The 19,211-nt window shown below is 36.9% G+C and overlaps 1 protein-coding gene across 1 annotated transcript in view; it reads left to right on the top strand.

Annotated features, from left to right (window-relative positions):
- Nucleotides 1-15,611, top strand: part of rab11fip5a (RAB11 family interacting protein 5a (class I)) — a 149,605-nt gene extending 133,994 nt beyond the window's left edge. Inside the window, exon 6 of the mRNA XM_028801476.2 lies at nucleotides 12,049-15,611. Coding sequence (XP_028657309.1) covers nucleotides 12,049-12,285 — 237 coding nt within the window. The 3' untranslated portion in view covers nucleotides 12,286-15,611. The remainder of the gene's footprint in view (nucleotides 1-12,048) is intronic.
- The last annotated feature ends 3,600 nt before the right edge of the window (nucleotides 15,612-19,211 follow it).

The raw sequence follows: 19,211 nt of genomic DNA, 5'->3' as shown, positions 1-19,211 counted from the left end.
TCTCTAAAGGAAGTCCAATTGCTTCTGGACATTAATTTAACACTAGTTTTTAGTGTTCATACCTTCCATAAACAGTACATTGTCAAACTGAATGTCAGTGTTTTGTATTGTGTTTTTCAAATTTCAGAATTTGTGGAAGTGGCCCATCTGCAATTCAGTGTACCAAACCATTATGTTGTCCTGGCATTGAACAGAAAGACAACATGTTTTAAAGACACAATATGTTATCAGTATTTGTTCAGACAAACAGGCATGGGAGGGCCAGAAAAGTAGCACTTAGTCATTACTATGCCCAAGAAGACACTGCATGTAGTTGATTTTTTTTAAGCATTTAAAATTTGAAGTCGGCTCCATTAATGGATCTATTGTTAAGTCTCTCTAATCCCTAGTAGACTGTTTTCACAGCTTCAAAAAACAAATGATGCACATAATATTAAAATCAGTTGTGCTATAGTGAAACCAAGATTATTTTGATTCTGATGTTATATTCATTTAATCAACCATTTACTAGTTTAAATTGTTTAGAACAGGTGAGGTCACAAGTTATGTGGAGAGATCAGGGACTGATACAATGAGTGAAGCCAAAAATCACAAATAAATGTTTGTGCAACTTGCTGATATAAGCTTATGCTAACAAAGAATAAGCACATTTTGAAATAATCATTGTAATTACTCAAAGTAATTAAGAAACAATGTAGAAGTACTAAATATCAACTATACGTTTTGCACTTCCATTTGCAATAGTAATATGTTCACTGCCTATTGTAACAACTTTCTTGCAAAACTTACTCATTAAAAAACAATTCAGATTAAAAGGTTTGACACTGGCTATAAGTGTAAAACTGGTATGATGAGCAAGGTGACTAGACACCCTATGTTTTTTGGAACAATCTTGCTTTTAGGATTGTGTCCCGGAATTTAACAAAATGTCATGTTTTCAGTCTACCAGTTATTTAAAAAGTACACATGGCAGTCTAATCAGAAGGCTCCTCGACTCTTCAATTTAATACAGATATTTGTATAATGTGCACGAAACTCCAAGTGGGACCCAGCTCCCCCTCTGCACAAATTCCCAAGAGAGAACCCTGCTCTTTGATTTAATATAAAGTTTTGGAAGACAAATTAATCTACATCTACTACATTCGCTAGATTAATGAGTTTTGTCCCTTTTTGAAACTATGCAAGTCTGGTCAATCTAATGATGAGAGATGTGCTAATTGTGTGCCATGTAATGATGGTAAAGAGACAGTTTTACTTAACCTACAGGTGCTGGTCATAAAATTAGAATATCATGACAAAGTTGATTTATTTCAGTAATTCCATTCAAAAAGTGAAACTTGTATATTAGATTCATTCATTACACACAGACTGATGTATTTCAAATGTTTATTTCTTTTAATGTTGATGATTATAACTGACAACTAATGATAAAGTCCCAAATTCAGTATCTCGGAAAATTAGAATATTGTGAAAAGGTTCAATATTGAAGACACCTGGTGCCACACTCTAATCAGCTAATTAACTCAAAACACCTGCAAAAGCCTTTAAATGGTCTCTCAGTCTAGTTCTGTAGGCTACACAATCATGGGGAAGACTGCTGACTTGACAGTTGTCCAAAAGACGACCATTGACACCTTGCACAAGGAGGGCAAGACACAAAAGGTCATTGCTAAAGAGGCTGGCTGTTCACAGAGCTCTGTGTCCAAGCACATTAATAGAGAGGCGAAGGGAAGGACAAGATGTGGTAGAAAAAAGTGTACAAGCAATAGGGATAACCGCACCCTGGAGATTATTGTGAAACAAAACCCATTCAAAAATGTGGGGGAGATTCACAAAGAGTGGACTGCAGCTGGAGTCAGTGCTTCAAGAACCACCACACACAGACGTATGCAAGACATGGATTTCAGCTGTCGCATTCCTTGTGTCAAGCCACTCTTGAACAAGAGACAGCGTCAGAAGCATCTCGCCTTTGGACTGCTGCTGAGTGGTCCAAAGTTATGTTCTCTGATGAAAGTAAATTTTGCATTTCCTTTGGAAATCAAGGTCCCAGAGTCTGGAGGAAGAGAGGAGAGGCACAGAATCCACGTTGCTTGAGGTCTAGTGTAAAGTTTCCACAGTCAGCGATGGTTTGGGGTGCCATGTCATCTGCTGGTGTATCCCTGTTCTTGATTGGCCAGCAAACTCGCCTGACCTTAACCCCATAGAAAATCTATGGGGTATTATGAAGAGGAAGATGCAATACGCCAGACCCAACAATTCAGAAGAACTGAAGGCCACTATCAGAGCAACATGGGCTCTCATAACACCTGAGCAGTGCCACAGACTGATCGACTCCATGCCACGCCGCATTGCTGCAGTAATCCAGGCCAAAGGAGCCCCAACTAAATATTGAGTGCTGTACATGCTCATACTTTTCATGTTCATACCTTTCAGTTGGCCAACATTTCTAAAAATCCTTTTTTTGCATTGGTCTTAATTGATATTCTAATTTTCCGAGATGCTGAATTTGGGACTTTCATTGGTTGTCAGTTATAATCATCAACATTAAAAGAAATAAACATTTGAAATACATCAGTCTGTGTGTAATGAATGAATCTAATATACAAGTTTCACTTTTTGAATGGAATTACTGAAATAAATCAACTTTGTCATGATATTCTAATTTTATGACCAGCACCTGTATTATCGTGTACTGGGGAACACCTTTGATTTTTAGAAGGTGATGTAATCTGTAATATAACATAGAAATGTACTTTGAGTTTGTGTATTTGCCATAAAAGATATGTGTGATCAAATGGTAATTCTGCAATGTTCCACAATGATGCTGAAGCAGTTGTCTGCTGCAGGTTTTCTGGTGAAAATGAAAGCAAAAAATACTAGGACGGTAGCAGCATTAGACTGCTTGCAAGAGAAAGGCTGAGAGGTGTTGCTTTTTGGAAGACAGACACATTTGGGTAATTGTAGCAAAATTTTATTTTGCAATGTAGACATAGCATATTTGGTGAATGTGCTTATTAAGCGAGAGTGAAGTTTCATTTTCATTTACTAGAATCATAATAATAATTATTTACATTTATATAGTGCTTTTCTCACTTCTCAATGCACTTCACATAGTGGGGAGCTACTTCAGCTGCCACTAATGTGTAGCATCTACCTAGATAATGTGACGGTATGCCATTTTGCACCAGAACGCTCACCATACACTAGTTATTAGGTGGTGAAGGAGTTATAGATAGTTAGTTAGAGACAGGGGATAATTAGTGGGGCAGAATGACTAGACTGAGGTGGGCAATTTAGCCTGGACATCAGGATACACCTTACTCTATATGAAGGATGCCTGGGGATCTTTTATGACTACAGAGAGTCAGGACATTGATTTTACATCTTATCCAAAGCACAGTACTATTTTTATAGAACAGTGTCCTCATCAATGCACTGGAGCATTGGGATCCACATTCAGACCCCCTGCAGGCCTTGCCAAAACCTCTTCCAACACTAACCAAGCTTTTCCTGGTTGGTCTCCCATTCATTTACTGGCCGGGCCTAAACATGCTTAGCTTCAAGTTGATGACCTGTTCTGAAGGTGAATGAACAAGTCTCCTAAAAACCAGTTACAGTACATGGTAATATCCACACATTAGTGAATTTGAATTAGGGAATTTAATAAATATGAAAAAGCAAAATGTGTTTGGGGATATCTGTTCACGTGTCATGTAGGAGAGAGTTGATTTAGACTAATTAGCTAGTTCATTTAGTGTATTCCGAATATAGAAGCATAATTATGCCCACCGAAAAATATCTTGCTGAGCCAGATATACGTCTGGAAAGATCCTTGAGTGAATTTTGCTTAAAACTGGGTGGGGATAATTAGACAGGTCACTGAGCGTCACAATTCTAAATACAGTCCAATGCTTCATGAAGGCAGTGTTCAAAGTAGGGATGGTGCTCTTGTTAACCTGATCTGATAAAGAGCATGCTTTTGATTGTGATGAACTGTCATCTACAGTCAAAAAGTGTCCTTAAAAAAAACAAAAAACTATTAAATATATAAATGTTTGTTGCGTGTTCAGGGAGCACATTTCACATGTTTAAGTAATCATTACCTGTTCCAAGTGAAAAAAAAACCTTTCTCTAATATCACATTATATACTGGCAATCAAAAGCATCAATAGACAAGTGGTAAAAGTGAATGATATGTGGTCGCAGGTGCTGTGTGTGATCTCTGTTGTTCATAGTTGTCACAATCATGTGAGAGTCAAAGGTAAGATTGTAAGGTTGAAAGAATTCCCAGCTATGTTCAAGAAAATATAAATTTCAAGATATGCAGGCAAAGCAAACAATGTTTCACACCCTGTCAAAAGGAGATGAAAAGACCTGCCCTTTAAAGAGTTAATAATGAAGAGCCACAGGAGCTGCAGATTTCAGTACTCAAAATACCCTATGCCTAACAACACCAGCAGAACTACGAATGCGGCAGCACAACATCTAACCTTATGACTGCACATGTAAATGAATAACTAAAGGAAGCAAACATTACTGTCTAACTGGAAATGTAAATGTGCCATAACGAAATAGCTGCAGCGTTTTAACACATTGTATATTCATAGATCACAGTGCTTATCCCCAATTCATTTACTGTTGTTATGCCATATAGTGATGCAATAGTCAAAATGACAGAAAGATTTCGTAGTAGACAGAAGCACTTCTCAAACGCATGGAGCCAAGTAGCTGAAGTGGTCTACGTCTGTGCTCACTTCTATCTGTGTCTTCTGTTGCAGAGCTATTTACAATGTACAAATTAATACTTAACATTCAATTACCTTACCTGGTGCTACTGAGTTCCTGAATTGATAACAGCAATTTTAGGTTTTTATCCTTTATGCTCTCAGCATTAAGTGTTTTGCTCAGTTTCTTTTACTATCTTCTTGAAACCCCAGCGGTTTAAAGTGTACGGACTAGAGGAATGGGTATAAGGCATAAGGCCTTTGCAGTGGAGGTTATACCTGTTATTCACAACAAACTTTTTAACTAGTTGTCCCCAGATGTATGGCCACACAAAATTATGTAGTTGCAGACAGGGATTGGATTAGCCCCTTGTGTTTTTAAATTAGATAATTAAATTATCAAAGTAAAGGAATCTTAGTAGTTTATCTCTTTAAGCTCCTCCACATTTTACATATGACGGTGCTCCACTGAGGACTTTTGTTTTAGGAGCCTTCTGTGATGAAGGTAAGTGCTAGAAAACATTGAATCCTGTAACAATCCTTATCAATGAAAAGAGGCATTTCTTAATAACCACATATTTTCTACATATCATTTCTTCAAGTTCCAATAAATCCTAAATTAAATTCTTTTGCTAATTTAACTTCTGTAGTAAATGGCTGTTCACACATCAAAAGCTTTCAATGTAAAATTTGTCCATTTTAATTTTTGTTTGTTTTTATCTGCTTTTTTGTTTGTATTTGTTTATATATATTTATATATCTGCATCCTAGAAACATCAATGATAGTTCACTTTACCGCCTAAATAAATTTTATATACTAAAGTACCATATGTACATTCTATATGTGTGTATATTTTATTGCATTACAAAATTGTTCTGTATTATTCAAATATTATAGTATAGTTTGTGTCCGGGAGAGAATTCTATGTTTATTGCATTGTGTTATTTATTTATTGTTGGTATTGTTTTTATTCTATTTGCAAATACAGTATATAAAAGCTTTCTGTATTTTCTATATAAAATTAATTTGTTTTGAGAGATAAGAGATAAGGATAGTTGGTTTTCTGATTACTAAAACTACATTTGTTAAAAATGTGAATATAGTGTTTCAGTGCATATGACTTAAAATGATAAGACATGTACTCATAGCTGTAACCCTGGCAGTTTTAAAAATCTTCAAAAATGAACTTAATTTTTCTGCATCATTCATGCATCAGACTAAGCCATAATGTAAAGAGGTGTGTTGTCACCATTTTGCTGTGAGTAGATAAGGCCACATGTACATCAAGTCACATTCAGGATTTGCTGTTTCTGAACAATAATGACTTTGTTTTTAATGTTGACCTTGGTCCTACTTTAGCTCATCACACAGTGAGGGTGCAAAAAGCTGTTTCAGCTGCTTTCTGTGTACTGCAGTATTCAAAAAAAAAGGAGATTCTTTTCTGTGCGTTTACACCCCACAGTTTTATATTTCTTCCATTTATAATCAAGGGTAGATGAAATGTTCATGTCTTATTCTATATTGTGTTTCCTAGCTATGTTTTCCTTTGTTTATTTTTGCAGTGATCAGAATTCTTAAATACATTTGCAAATTCAGCAAAATGAATCAATTACCTTTCTGTATGTCAGCTAATTGCACGTCAGCAGTTTCATTTTGTTCAGGATCATTAAATCTCATTTATTGCAGTAATGTCTTTTACAGCTAGAAGCACCTGAACAGATTTGATTTACAGCAGTACAGGTGAAATAGTTAAATTGGTCTTCACTGATTAGTATAAGACCTATTCCTGTGATGCAACATGAAAGTCCAGACATTTCAAGTCTATGAAGGTATACTTGTAGGGATATTTAGGCAACAGACTGATAAAATCAGAACAATTATAGTCTTCACCAATTCCTAAAATTAGATGTTGCAAATCTAACTTTTGGTTACAAAAGCAGATACATTTTTTCCTGTCTATTTTTTTTTCTTATTTTTTCTTCAACAGAAAAAAAACCAAATACTGAAGCCATGTTATCAAATCATAAATTAGCAGATGATATGTCCATCCATCCATCCATTGTCCAACCCGCTATATCCTAACTACAGGGTCATGGGGTTTTTTCTGGAGCCAATCCCAGCCAACACAGGGCGCAAGGCAGGAAATAAACCCCGGGCAGGGCGCCAGCTCACCGTAGGGCACCAGATGATATGTACGATATATAAATATACAAGTAAATTACAATACTGATACATATGCTTCAGAAAGAGCGATTTACAACATCCAATGCCTCATGTGAAAATGAGTTTCCTCCTTTAGAAATAAGAGTAACCAGAGGCTTCCTGTAATTATTCATCAGTTTTTCATAACCTTGTTGGGAAATTTTGGTCACTTCCATCATGCTGAGCTCTCTGACATTTGTGAGGGTTTTTTTGTACGTGCAGTCCTTGTTATGATTTATGCCATGATCTCAAAGATACATTTGACTTTTCAAAAATTATATGTAACATTGACTTATTTTTGTGTTTCTTTTCATTATCTTGATGAGTCACGGGCTTAAGACCTGACATTCTCTAAAAAACAAGTATGCAGAGTATACACACATTAGTTTAGGCATTCATTATAAACCTGCTATTCACAGTCTATAAATGTTTTACTATCTATGCTATTAATAATAAATCATTTTATAGTAAGATTTTTGAGGTATGTTATTGTGATTTTTCATTGTTTTGTCTGTCTGTCTGTCTGTCAGTCACACAGAAACCCCTGCACCACTGCTCCTTGAAGCTTCATCTTGATCTCAATCGACAGCTTATGTTGTGACATACACAACACAACCCATGAATTGGAGGACTGGCCCATAGTGGCCCAGAAATTGGGCTGTGACTCCTTTTCACGGCCAGCGAAGACACAGTACTGCACCTTAATTCATGCCAACAAAAACGATGGCCGAATAATCACGCCACATATCTGGCCCGAAAATAGAACACAGGCATGGATGGGTATGCGGCATTGCCAGCATGAACCATAATAAGCTCTGTGACACAAATCATGCCTACAATTCGAACTGCTGACAGTTGGACATTTACACTTGCCAAAGACACCTGCATAAACTTACAATCTGATCTCAAAATGAAGTCATGCACCATTTTGCCAAGAAAAACAGCACAAACTGTGACCACTTCTCACTGTCAGGCCAAAAGCAAGAGCTGTTGTACTTTTGATGAACAACAAATGATGAGAGAGCAAAACACTGTTGCACATACCAAACTGAGGGACGAGTCTCAACTTCCACAGGAAGTGAAACAAAAATTGGTTTAGAATACATACATAGTGTCAACAGCTCCTTATGTTTTTCATCCTTTTGAGCCACTGTTGATAATCGCCCAGTACATGATGCATATGTGTTCAGAAATTAATTATAAAGTTTATCATTATATTGGTAGACTACATACACTCTTACCAAGACCAACCTGCAGCCTACACCAGTTTTACATCTGCCTGATGTCGCCAGGAAGCAGTCCGCTCATAGTGTACAGAGACGGTCTCCATGCTGCAGACTAAAGTAGTTCTCCATTTAGCTTACACTATAAGGAGATCACTTCTGAGCAGGTGTTTTGTTTGTTCACAGCTAGGGGTGGGCAGTATGACCAAAATTCTATATCACGGTATTTTTCTAAATTATCCCGGTTTCACGGTATTCAACGGTATTTTTTTCCCCATGCATGAGTGGATGTTAACCACATTTTCCACTGCAATTACTGGCTAAGAATAACCTATTCCACTGTCAAGAGTATTATACATGGTACAAAAAAAAACATTTTAATGTGCACACAAGTATTAATACAGTTTTGCATTGCCCCATAAAGTGATACTTTTCAAGGGCTGGCACTAATGGAGAAGGTATCACATTGCATGACAGATGCAGTCAAAATATAGAACCTTTTTATTGAACAAATTTTGCAAAAACAAACTATAATTTTGACAACATATTTTCAACCATACAAACAGGCATTTAGACTTAGTAAAATATCCAGAAGTGCTTGTCAAAAATTGTATTGCACCGAATATGTCTTCGAAAAGGAATAAATAGTAAATATTTTTTGTAAACCAGCTACACTTTCTGTTAATGTTAACAATCTCTGTCCACTGACACATTAAAGTGACTTTTTTAAACAACTTTATCATCAATAAACTGCATAATATTTAAACTAATAAATAATAACAATAAAATAAATAATAGTATTATTACTGATAGTTGCACTATTACTTCAAGACTTCAAGCCCAGGTGCATTACACAGTATTCACCAAATTAAAATAAAATACAACAAGTGCAACTTGGTGATGACATCTTTACCAACTGAACCATCATTTAGGCAAACTGCATTAATATGGACCTTGCTTCAAGCTAAGCTATACTGGGAAGATAAAAACAAACTATATGTCGAGAACAAAGTCAACATTTCCACTTTATTCTCGCCGTTTATGTCGAGATTAAAGTCGACATTTCCACTTTATTCTCGCCGTTTATGTCGAGATTAAAGTCGACATTTCCACTTTATTCTCGCCGTTTATGTTGAGATTAAAGTCGACATTTCCAATTTATTCTCATAGTTTACTTCATAATTAAAGTAGAATGTCGTAAACTAAACTTCTTCCTAAAATCAATGTTTAATCAATTACTTAATTTACCCCGTCATAAATTAATGCAGCACATTAAATGCTTTGTGTTACGTTCCCCGACCCAGTGGTTAATCACTACGCTTCTTAAACTGACTTCCTCCACACTAAGAGAAGACAGCGATCACCATACAGAATCCATTCACTTCATGATATTCCTGCTTTCTGAAAATTTAGAATGCTAAGATAAATACTTGATATCATTTTCATGATGAAATGCATAAAAGCAGGTATTACACATGCACGGTAGTGAGGCGGTAGTGCTGCTCCCTCGCAGTAAGGGGGTCCCCAGGTGTATGTTCAGTGTAGAGAACTTTATGGCAGGTGTGACGAGGCTCCAAAAAACTGGATGTATGAATAGCTATCGCACAGGTTTAACTTAAATATTGTGTAAATATTGGATTTGTAATCTGCTGGTCGGAGACACAAACACAGAATTCAATGCATGTTCTTCTGAGCGGGCTATCTTTATTGCATGCATGCTGTCTCTATCTGACGTAGGCTACCAAAACCCCAGTTCCTATCCTTCCTTTTTCTTTCACCACATAACCAATCACCACATGATAAACGTCTTTGTGAAATTAAAACTAGTTATAAACTTAGCCCACGGAGTGTTCAGAACTTTAAAAATATCTTCGTTATACATGTTTAATTATGCCATCCATTCAGAGTTGCGCCCATCTCTGAACGAATCACTTAACACAAAGCATTTAATGTGCTATATAACTTATGACGGAGTTTGAGAAAATCTAGTAAATTAAATATTCATTTTATGATGAAGATTAGTTTACGATGTTCTACTTTAATGACAACTTACGAGAATAAAGTCAACATGTCGACTTTATTCTCGTCATAAGCGTCAAGATTAAACTGGAAATGTCGAGAATAAAGTCAAAATGTCGTCACACTATTACACAGTACCCAGGTACATTACACTGTATTGAAAACAAATAAAACAAGTACAACTTGGCTTGCAGTATTATCCAGTAGTATAGAAATAGTATTTACACATCTGACCTTTTAAAACTAAAGCATCTCCAGGCGACAGACGTGACTGCTTTTTTTCGGCTCTCTGTCCATTTTCACCGCGCGGCATACCTATGCTACCGCCCACTATTTGGTGGTGTAGCAGTGAAAAAGAGCCCTAGTGCAACAAATCTGTGTTTAGCGGTGTAGCAGTGAAACAGGTTCCCACTTGAACAGTTTCCCGCTGCGCCACGTTCCGAACGTCATTTAGGCAATTTAAACCGGTGTTGCGGTATAAGAAAAATCCATATCATAAAAAAAATAAAAAACGGTTTTCGGTATGAACCGGTATACCGCCCAGCACTATTCACAGCTCTTCAAACTGAGTCCACAGCAATTCATTTGGCAACAAGGGTTGGATTTCCACTGTGCAAGGGTGGATTGTGGTGACGAAGCTGTGCAGTTAAAGGTGAGGACTGAAGCAAAGACAGATAAGCTGATGTCACCTGGAAGCACTCCTCTTGCAGTATTTAGAGGCAAGATTCTGAGCAGCTGACTAAAGTAGCTGTCCATTTAGCTCACACTGCAAAGAGATTACTTCTGCAATCTTCAAACTGAGATGCTGTTTTGTCTTGGTAGAGTAATATATATATTGCTCTACTTTCCCCTATTGTATTATTAATATGTGCCTTAGAATGCCTAATCTCACAGACTTACCACTGTTTATAAGATATTATTGTATATAACTTATCCCCACCTTCCCTCCTATATCTATAACCTCAGGCAATTAGATGTAGTAAAACGACAAGCAGAAGTTAAGTTACACATAAAATAATGTATTACTGATAATATTCATAAATAATAACAAAATGCAAAGTACTTTTGAATATTGGCAACCACACAACCTGATTAAATGGTGATATGTAGTTCAGGTGGCATACAGACTTGTAGTTACTTAAATGTCTCTAGTTAAGGCATCATTTTTGCTCAGCTTTCAGCCACATGTCTGTTCAAAATGGCTGCTAAACTGTGCTCTTCATTGTGTTGTCTTCATCATCACAGGTTAGCAAGAGAGAGATTGTGAGGTTAAGCACGTACATTTATAGATGTTCTGTCCAACCCCTAGCGCCAATAGGACATCATGGTACTTAAAAGCTTCTGATCCAAGCCAATTCCAAACAGCCATACTTCAGACCAATGGGGGAATAGAACATCTTCAAACCTGCCACCCCTAAGACCATATGTGTTTATGGCTTTCTTGCAGGGGGTTGAAAGACTTTAGCAGAGAAACACTTGCCAAACTGGTTTAAAGCACATCCTCTCCCAACTCTGTTGTAAAATTCAAAAACACTCAGTCGTAAAAGGGGTGGGGGGGTTAACACTAAATTACATTGCTTTGCCTAAATTACAAATAAAGACATACAAAATATTTATCAAGTTATATGCAAAATCTCACATCACAACAGATGCTTTGTTGTGTGAGTCTACAACAATTCAGTGTTCCTTATTTAGATTTCATTAGAAACTTCCTCAGTAGCTTCCTTGCTCCAAAAGACTAGTGCTTGCTTTTCACAGGCCGTATTTAATGTGTGTTCTAGTTAATACTTTCAAGGCTGCTTCTGATTGAGTAAAATTTGAATTTCAATTGCAATTAAATAATACTGTTTTTTGTTTCTATCCACAATCCTTTTCTTAGGCTGAGATATTCCCAGAAAGTGCTGCTCAATATTATCACCTGACTCACGATGAGCTTATTCTGCTGCTGCTTCAAAAAGAGGCAGAACTTGAGAAAACTAAAATGGAGCTTCAAAAGAAGATGGCTAAAGTGAGTGACCTTGAGGAGTACATAGACACTCTGTTAGTACGCATCATGGAGCAGACACCTGCCTTGCTGCAAGTACCTGTGCATTCCAGCAAGTCTACAAGCAAATAATCCTGTCAGTCCTTCCTAATTTCTTTTGACCATCAACAAGTCAATGCTCTTAACAGGAAAGGGTTGTCTACTTATTTGGGTAAAAAGCCAAGGAATGAAGAAGTAGTCCTTGGCCATGCTTGGGTAAAACCTGACTTCAAGCCGGGCCTGTAGACTGCTTCTGCTAAGCATAAACTCCATGACAGCTACATGCTTGCCTCAGTATTAACAAGCTGAATGCCAAATAAAAGATTAATCATGCATTTGCCAATGCCAAAGCTCAGCACCTTAATTCTAGTACAGCGACAGTATGCTTCCAGGGGAAACATTCCCCATCCATACACACCAGCTATCACACAGCCCCAGCTTTGAAGCATGAGGGGAATCCATTAGCTACTTTTTGCTCTAACAATGGAGCATGCTGATACTATAGATTTACGTGAAGAAGGCTCTACCATCTCTTTAATTATACCTTTTTAAATATGTTACTAAAGATAAACAGAAAAAAGATGGAAGCAGTTAAGATGTAAAAGGTAAAGCTGGTCCATTGTTGTGTCTTTTAATTGAGGAATGCATTGAATATTCCTGCATGTTGTTAATGCATCTAGATTTTGATTACAGAACCAGGGCTATGTGGTCGAAACTGATTTGTGCCTTTGTAATCTGTCAGGTGAGAAGGTACAGTATTACATTATTAATCTCCCAATAAGTAGGATGAGTTTCCATTTTCTCTTAAAGGGACATCCCACTAGAATGACTTTGTGGATAATATTTGTTTTTTCCAATAAGGCTATATAGTAGGTAACTTTTGTAGCAGCTTATTCCTCAGCACTACAGTTGCTTTGATATTACAGTATCCAACATATACAATGTGTCCCCTTCTAACTTCCTTAAAGTGTTGGGGAACTTGGATTTTTGTTAGTCTTCCACAAAGACCCATATACATAATGAAACTACAGGGTCTGATCGCAGTGTAAGCCCTACTGCAGTTTTGAATTCTGATGCAGCTCCTTTATCATTTGCCTGAATTCTGATGATGCAATATTATAATAGACAGAATCTGAAAATTCTTCACTATATATTAGACAATCAGTTTGGTGCTTGAAGCAGAGGAAACTGTAAGAAGACTTGTCTTTTGTGGCATGATTTCTAAGAAAGGTGGTCTTGTGTTACTTACACCTGTAAACATTTAAGTCTTCCCCTACATACCTCTGAGAGGTTCTTTGAATAGTTGCTCTTCCAAATCATAAGGGAGGGAGCAGAGTCTGGTCTTGGCAGGTGGGACCTTATGGACTTTTTCTTACCTCAGTATATAGCTGAAAAATTGATGGTATAAGCCATGCTTGTGGTCTGTGCTGAAATGCTTGCGTTCATTTATCTCAGACACTCCAATATTAGATGGACTAAATAGGAGAGCTTTGGGAAACGAAATGGTCAATTGTGGAGCATTACTTAAATTGGATTTGAATGGTGAGTGGTGTTAAAATGGGTCCATAATATTCTATATGTTAATTATAGATCTTGAACCCCCTCAGTGACACCCACTTTGCACAATATTTTCCTCCAGTTGGTATCCCTCTTTTATTCACCCTTATACACATGAGATAGCCAGTTTCTTTGTGCATTTTGTCAAAGGTCATTTCCCTGATTTGTTTACTTTACAAAGTTTCCATTGGATTTATGGAACACTAGCAGACTTTGTGTTGGTTTATTGAAAACATGCATCTGAGTTAGCCTTCAAATTGTCTCCTGTGGAAGTTTAAGCCAATCGTGTATTTGTGCTGTTAGCTAAATTTCATTGGTCCTTTGCCATTCTTTGTATCTTTGGGACTGGCTGCTTGATGTGGGGACTTGACATTATTAAATGTAATACAAATATCAGCATTTTGCAACTGTATTTTTTGCAAGATGCAAATTGAAATGGTGTAATGCCAACTTTTTCATAATTACTATTTTGGAGAGGAAAATCTGCTAATGGGGAGTCCAAAATATTCATGGTCAGACCACACTGTGCTTAGATGAAACAAGGCCATCAACACCTAGCAGACCTTCCTTTTCTTTCACAGTATTTCATCTTGCCTCTTTGGTGTTACTGATTAACTCTAAAACAAAAAAACTCAGAGGTTTCATTTACACTGTGCTTTTTGCACTCTCTGCTCTCCAAAAGCAGCTCCTTGCTTCCATTGTGTATTTGTACTGCTTGATGCAATAATGCTTACCAGTGCCATTGACACCCCAAACCCAACTGACTTTGCTTATTCAATGAATAAACAGGAGGATTTGCTGGTGATGTTCTCGACATAAAAAGTGCAATTTCTGTTGTTCTCACACAAGCAGTAGAGGCTTCTCCCATGTTATACACCTGCTTTGGTGAAGGACTGGTTAGAGTTGTAAGTACAGCAAGTTATGCAAATTAAGAAAAGGAAATGTTCTGAGTCTGCAAGTGGTGACTGAATGTGGGGAGTCAAGGAGGTAATTTTGTGAACTAGGTAACTGTTCAGTCTTGTTCTAACACTTAGAATATATTAATGCACTTTGCAAGCATTGTATTTTTTTAACAGAATGTAGGGTAGGATGGTTCTGGTTTGGAATGGGAAAGGGGCACTATAGAACCAACATTTTCAAAGAAAAACTGTTGAGCAGATATTTGAGCTCTGTATAAATCTATACAAGAAGTATCCAGGAATGTATGGGAAGCCCAAGTGGTGAATGATGGGGTTTTGAACTTTGTCAACTCTGTGACTCATTCAATTGGTTATCAGAAAGCCACACAAGCAAAGTGAGACCGTTTCAACATTTGTAATATCATTGTGCTGAGTAACTAAGTAGAAATATCTGCTTTTCCAGGCAACCTCATTGCCTCCTTCAGTGTAATAGAAATGATTAAAAGTGTGTTTGTCTCTATAAAATTAACCAGCACCATATATTAATTCCACTCAAAACTTGACATATCACCGTATAGTGTGTTTATTTAAAATTTAAGCACAGGATGAGATGAGAGACAGTCTTTGATGGTGACAAGTCAACACACCGCAATAAGAGTGTTAACCACTCTACATACTAATAGCACAGCAAAAGATAGCCACACTGAACACTAAGGACCGACAAAGCTAATGGTCTGGTGGAGCTCACATATCTGCAAGCAGCTCCTTGAGTAGTTGGATCATGGTCATCTGTGCCCATATGTTATTTTTGCTTTGTTTTCCAGGGTTATTTGGTTACCTCTCTGTTACTTTTTGTGTTATATAGAGTCATATAGTTACGGCATGAGCATTATCTACAAAACAATGTCAATCAAATTCTGCACTGTGACTTGTAAAATATAAATAAAAAGTGTTGCTTTTCCAGTTAGTCTCCTACTTATATTAATTTACTTTTTACTGTTTTGTTCATTTCTTAAGTGTGTTTCTTTACCAATTAGCGTTGCTTTTACTTTTTAAAATTTTGTTTCTGTTATAAGACTAATATTTCCTTTTTATTTAATTATTACATGTATCTATGCATTTACCATTTTTGTCAAAGGAAACTTACAGTTCAGAAGTACATGATGTGTTTAAATATTTGTGCTATACAAATACTGGTTAGATTATGTGACTCACTCAGGGACACACAGTGAATTAGAGATGAAGGTTTAACTGGTTATACCAGGATTTGGAGTTTAGTTCAGCTATCGTATACATACGACTTGTGTGAGGAATCACAACAATTCTATAAACTCCTGTCCGTTCACCAGAGACTAAAGCTGTTTTGTGTACAATCCTTGTTGTGTAGTGGTTGCACACAATCAGCATCTCTGGAGTTGAATCTGTTTGGCCTGTTGGTTGAGGCTAATGTGGTGACTTAAACTCTTTCCACTGACATAGTGAGTTAAATCATTTTCTGCCGACACACTGTGTGAACCTTTGCAAGCTACCTACCAAAACTCCCACACTGCAAAAATATCAAAACAGTTGTGTTAACAGCTTGTGATTCCTATGTCACTTTGAAACATTTCAGCTGAATTCAATGGGCTCAACCAATATAAGTGCCTTGACATGGATGAACAAGAAAAAAAGGATCATAAAAGAAAAAGCACAGGTAAGGAGCTACAATACATTTTCCAAATGTAGGAAACCTGTTAGCTTTTATTTTAATAAAAACTCATTTTCTTTGAGTGCATAAACTGAAAGGTTATGCATCCACACCTAAGATCTTTCTTTATATTCTTACATCTTTCTTTATTGGCTTTCACATTTTCTAACATTTAAAATTTAGTCACCAGTCAGTCACCTCCTTAAAGAGTGCCTTGCATAGTACATGATATCCATTGCATTATGTATTGTTTTATCTATGGTGGGAAATATATCAGCATGAAAATACAGCAGCAAAGTATGGATATGAAACACACGCATTGGCACTGCTAAAAAAAAAAAAACACTCCTAAAATTCTAAAGTTATGGTTTATTAATAAAAGGAACCAGTTCTGATGACTGCCTCTAAAATCAGAAATCCAAGGTTTCTTAAAAAATTTTATCAATATTTAAAGCTCTTCACAAATAGCTCTTCTGTTCTCATAGCTGACTGAACCTCCAAACATATACACATTAAATAGAATATGAAATCATGCATAGTGTGCTGATTGTACAGTAGATTAGTACTCTCCTACATTGGAAACTTACAGCAGGCCTCACTCCATGTAGCCTGGCCCCAAATTAGAAAGGCAGACTTTTAAAGTTTAAAAGTACACTTTAAATATCCCAAATCTACAAAAATGTCCTTCAGATACCGTGGTGTGAAAACTTCTGGCTTAAAGGCCAGCAAAAAATCTTTATAAATGAAGAGTTTAATAAGTAAAGAAAAGTAATAACAAAAAAGGGAAAGCAGGACAAAATCAACACAAAAAGCAGTTAAAAATGGGGTTGCTTGAAAAAGACAACCCACAGCTAACAGTTCCAGTTTGAAACCCAAATCTTTAATCATGAACAGAGACATAACAATCAAAACAGCAAAATATTTACAAAGGTACTCAGAAATTATCTAAACATCACAACTGTCAAAATCGAATCTGAAGACCTGACTCTCTGCCTCAAAAAAAAAAAAAGCGGTAGTCTTCTAGCCAGTTGACATAGTGACCCCATCCCGATACTAAATTCTAAGGGAACGGTGTATAAATGAAAATTAACAGAATAGCATAAATATAGAAATACATTTCTGAACAAACCATAATATACATAATAAAGACATTTAAGCACTAACAACACATGCCACTAAATGGTGAAGACCCTGCCTAAAACGTGACAAAACATGCATTACAGATTTATAAAATCAATAGTTTTTCACAATGCACAGCATTTTCTTCATATCAGCTCAAGCAGACTGCAACCAAGCAAAGCATTGTAGAACCATGGACATTAACTTCCAAGACGTGTGGTAGACAGTAGGACTTTGGGGACTTTCAAAACTCGACTTGATGTTATTTTAGAAGTACTAAGTGGGTAGGAATGGACTGTTCTCATCCAAATTGTTCTAATGTCTATGAGAGTGCATCTCCATGTCTGAAATCTTCGAGAGGAAAAGAGCGGGACAGATTTTGGCAGTACAATCTAATTTCTGTTAGGTCAGATTAACTGACAGAGTATTTTATTCTGTATGCGCCAAAAGTATTGTGTCCAGGCAGTGCTAGGTATTTTCAAAGAGGTTGATACAAATTCAGTGTTCCGAACACAGTTGCTGAAAATTAATGTCACATTACGTGTATCAGCACAACTACTGAAGTAAGTTTTCCCAAGTACATTTTGGTCAAGTCCAGACTCAAAAGTCAGTGTGAACAAGAATAGTTACTGATCTTATGAATCTGTTGATACAAAAAGATATCACTATGAGCAAATATGAAGTCATTGCAAAATATGGAATCCAACAGGATGATTTTGCTGTAAAACTCAAAAGCTGACAACACCACAAAAGAGCAACGTTTTTTTTGTTGTTACTGAGGGAATCGCAGTACATATAGGAGGAGGAGTGTGGGAGCATGGGCATGTGACGAACCACCAGGATTGGGACCTGAGTGCAGCAGGTGACACCTCAGCACCACACTGGAACAGTGTGAAGTTTGTTTTTTTTTTTTGTTTGTTTGTTTTTTTTACAGTGGCTGGACAGCCAATCCTGCCAGCAACCCCCAAGTTTTCCCTGTAAGTTGGGAGGACCTAGATGCAGGGTAACGTCACACCCAGGACAAAGCAATTGCAGGTTAGGGGCCGAACGGAGTAGAGTTACTTCTGATGTTTACAGGATTCGAACTGGCAACCTTCTGATTGCCGATGCACATCCAGTGTCTCTGAGCCACCACTCCACCCTGCAATACATATAATATACAGTACTGTGCAAAAGTTTTAGGCAGGTGTGAAAAAATGCTGTAAACAAAGAATGCTTTCAGAAATATAAATAATGATTGTTTATTGTTATCAATTTACAAAATGCAAAGAGAGCGAACAAAAGAAAAATCTAAATCAAATCAATATTTAGTGTTACTACCTTTTGCCTTCAAACCAGCATCAATTCTTATAGGTACAATTGCACAAAGTCAGGGATTTTGTAGGATTCTAGTCAGGTGTATGATCAACCAATTATACCAAACAGGTGCTAATGATCATCAATGTCACACGTAGGTTGAACTACAGTCATTAACTGAAACAGAAACAGCTGTGTAGTGTGTAGGAGGCTTAAAACTGGGTGAGGAACAGCCATACTCTGCTACCAAGGTGAGGTTGTGGAAGACAGTTTCATGTCATGGCAAGATTGAGCACAGCAACAAGACACAAGGTAGTTATACTGCATCAGCAAGGTCTCTCCCAGACAAAGATTTCAAAGCAGACTGGGGTTTCAAGATGTTGCTGTTCAAGTTCTTTTGAAGAAGCACAAAGAAACGGGCAACATTGAGGATCGTAGATGCAGTGGTCGGCCAAGGAAAC

Source organism: Erpetoichthys calabaricus, chromosome 5 (assembly GCF_900747795.2).
Source record: "Erpetoichthys calabaricus chromosome 5, fErpCal1.3, whole genome shotgun sequence".
Classification (NCBI taxonomy): domain Eukaryota; kingdom Metazoa; phylum Chordata; class Cladistia; order Polypteriformes; family Polypteridae; genus Erpetoichthys; species Erpetoichthys calabaricus.
Note: the sequence above shows the minus strand (reverse complement) of the source record. Positions and strands in the feature narration are given on the sequence as shown.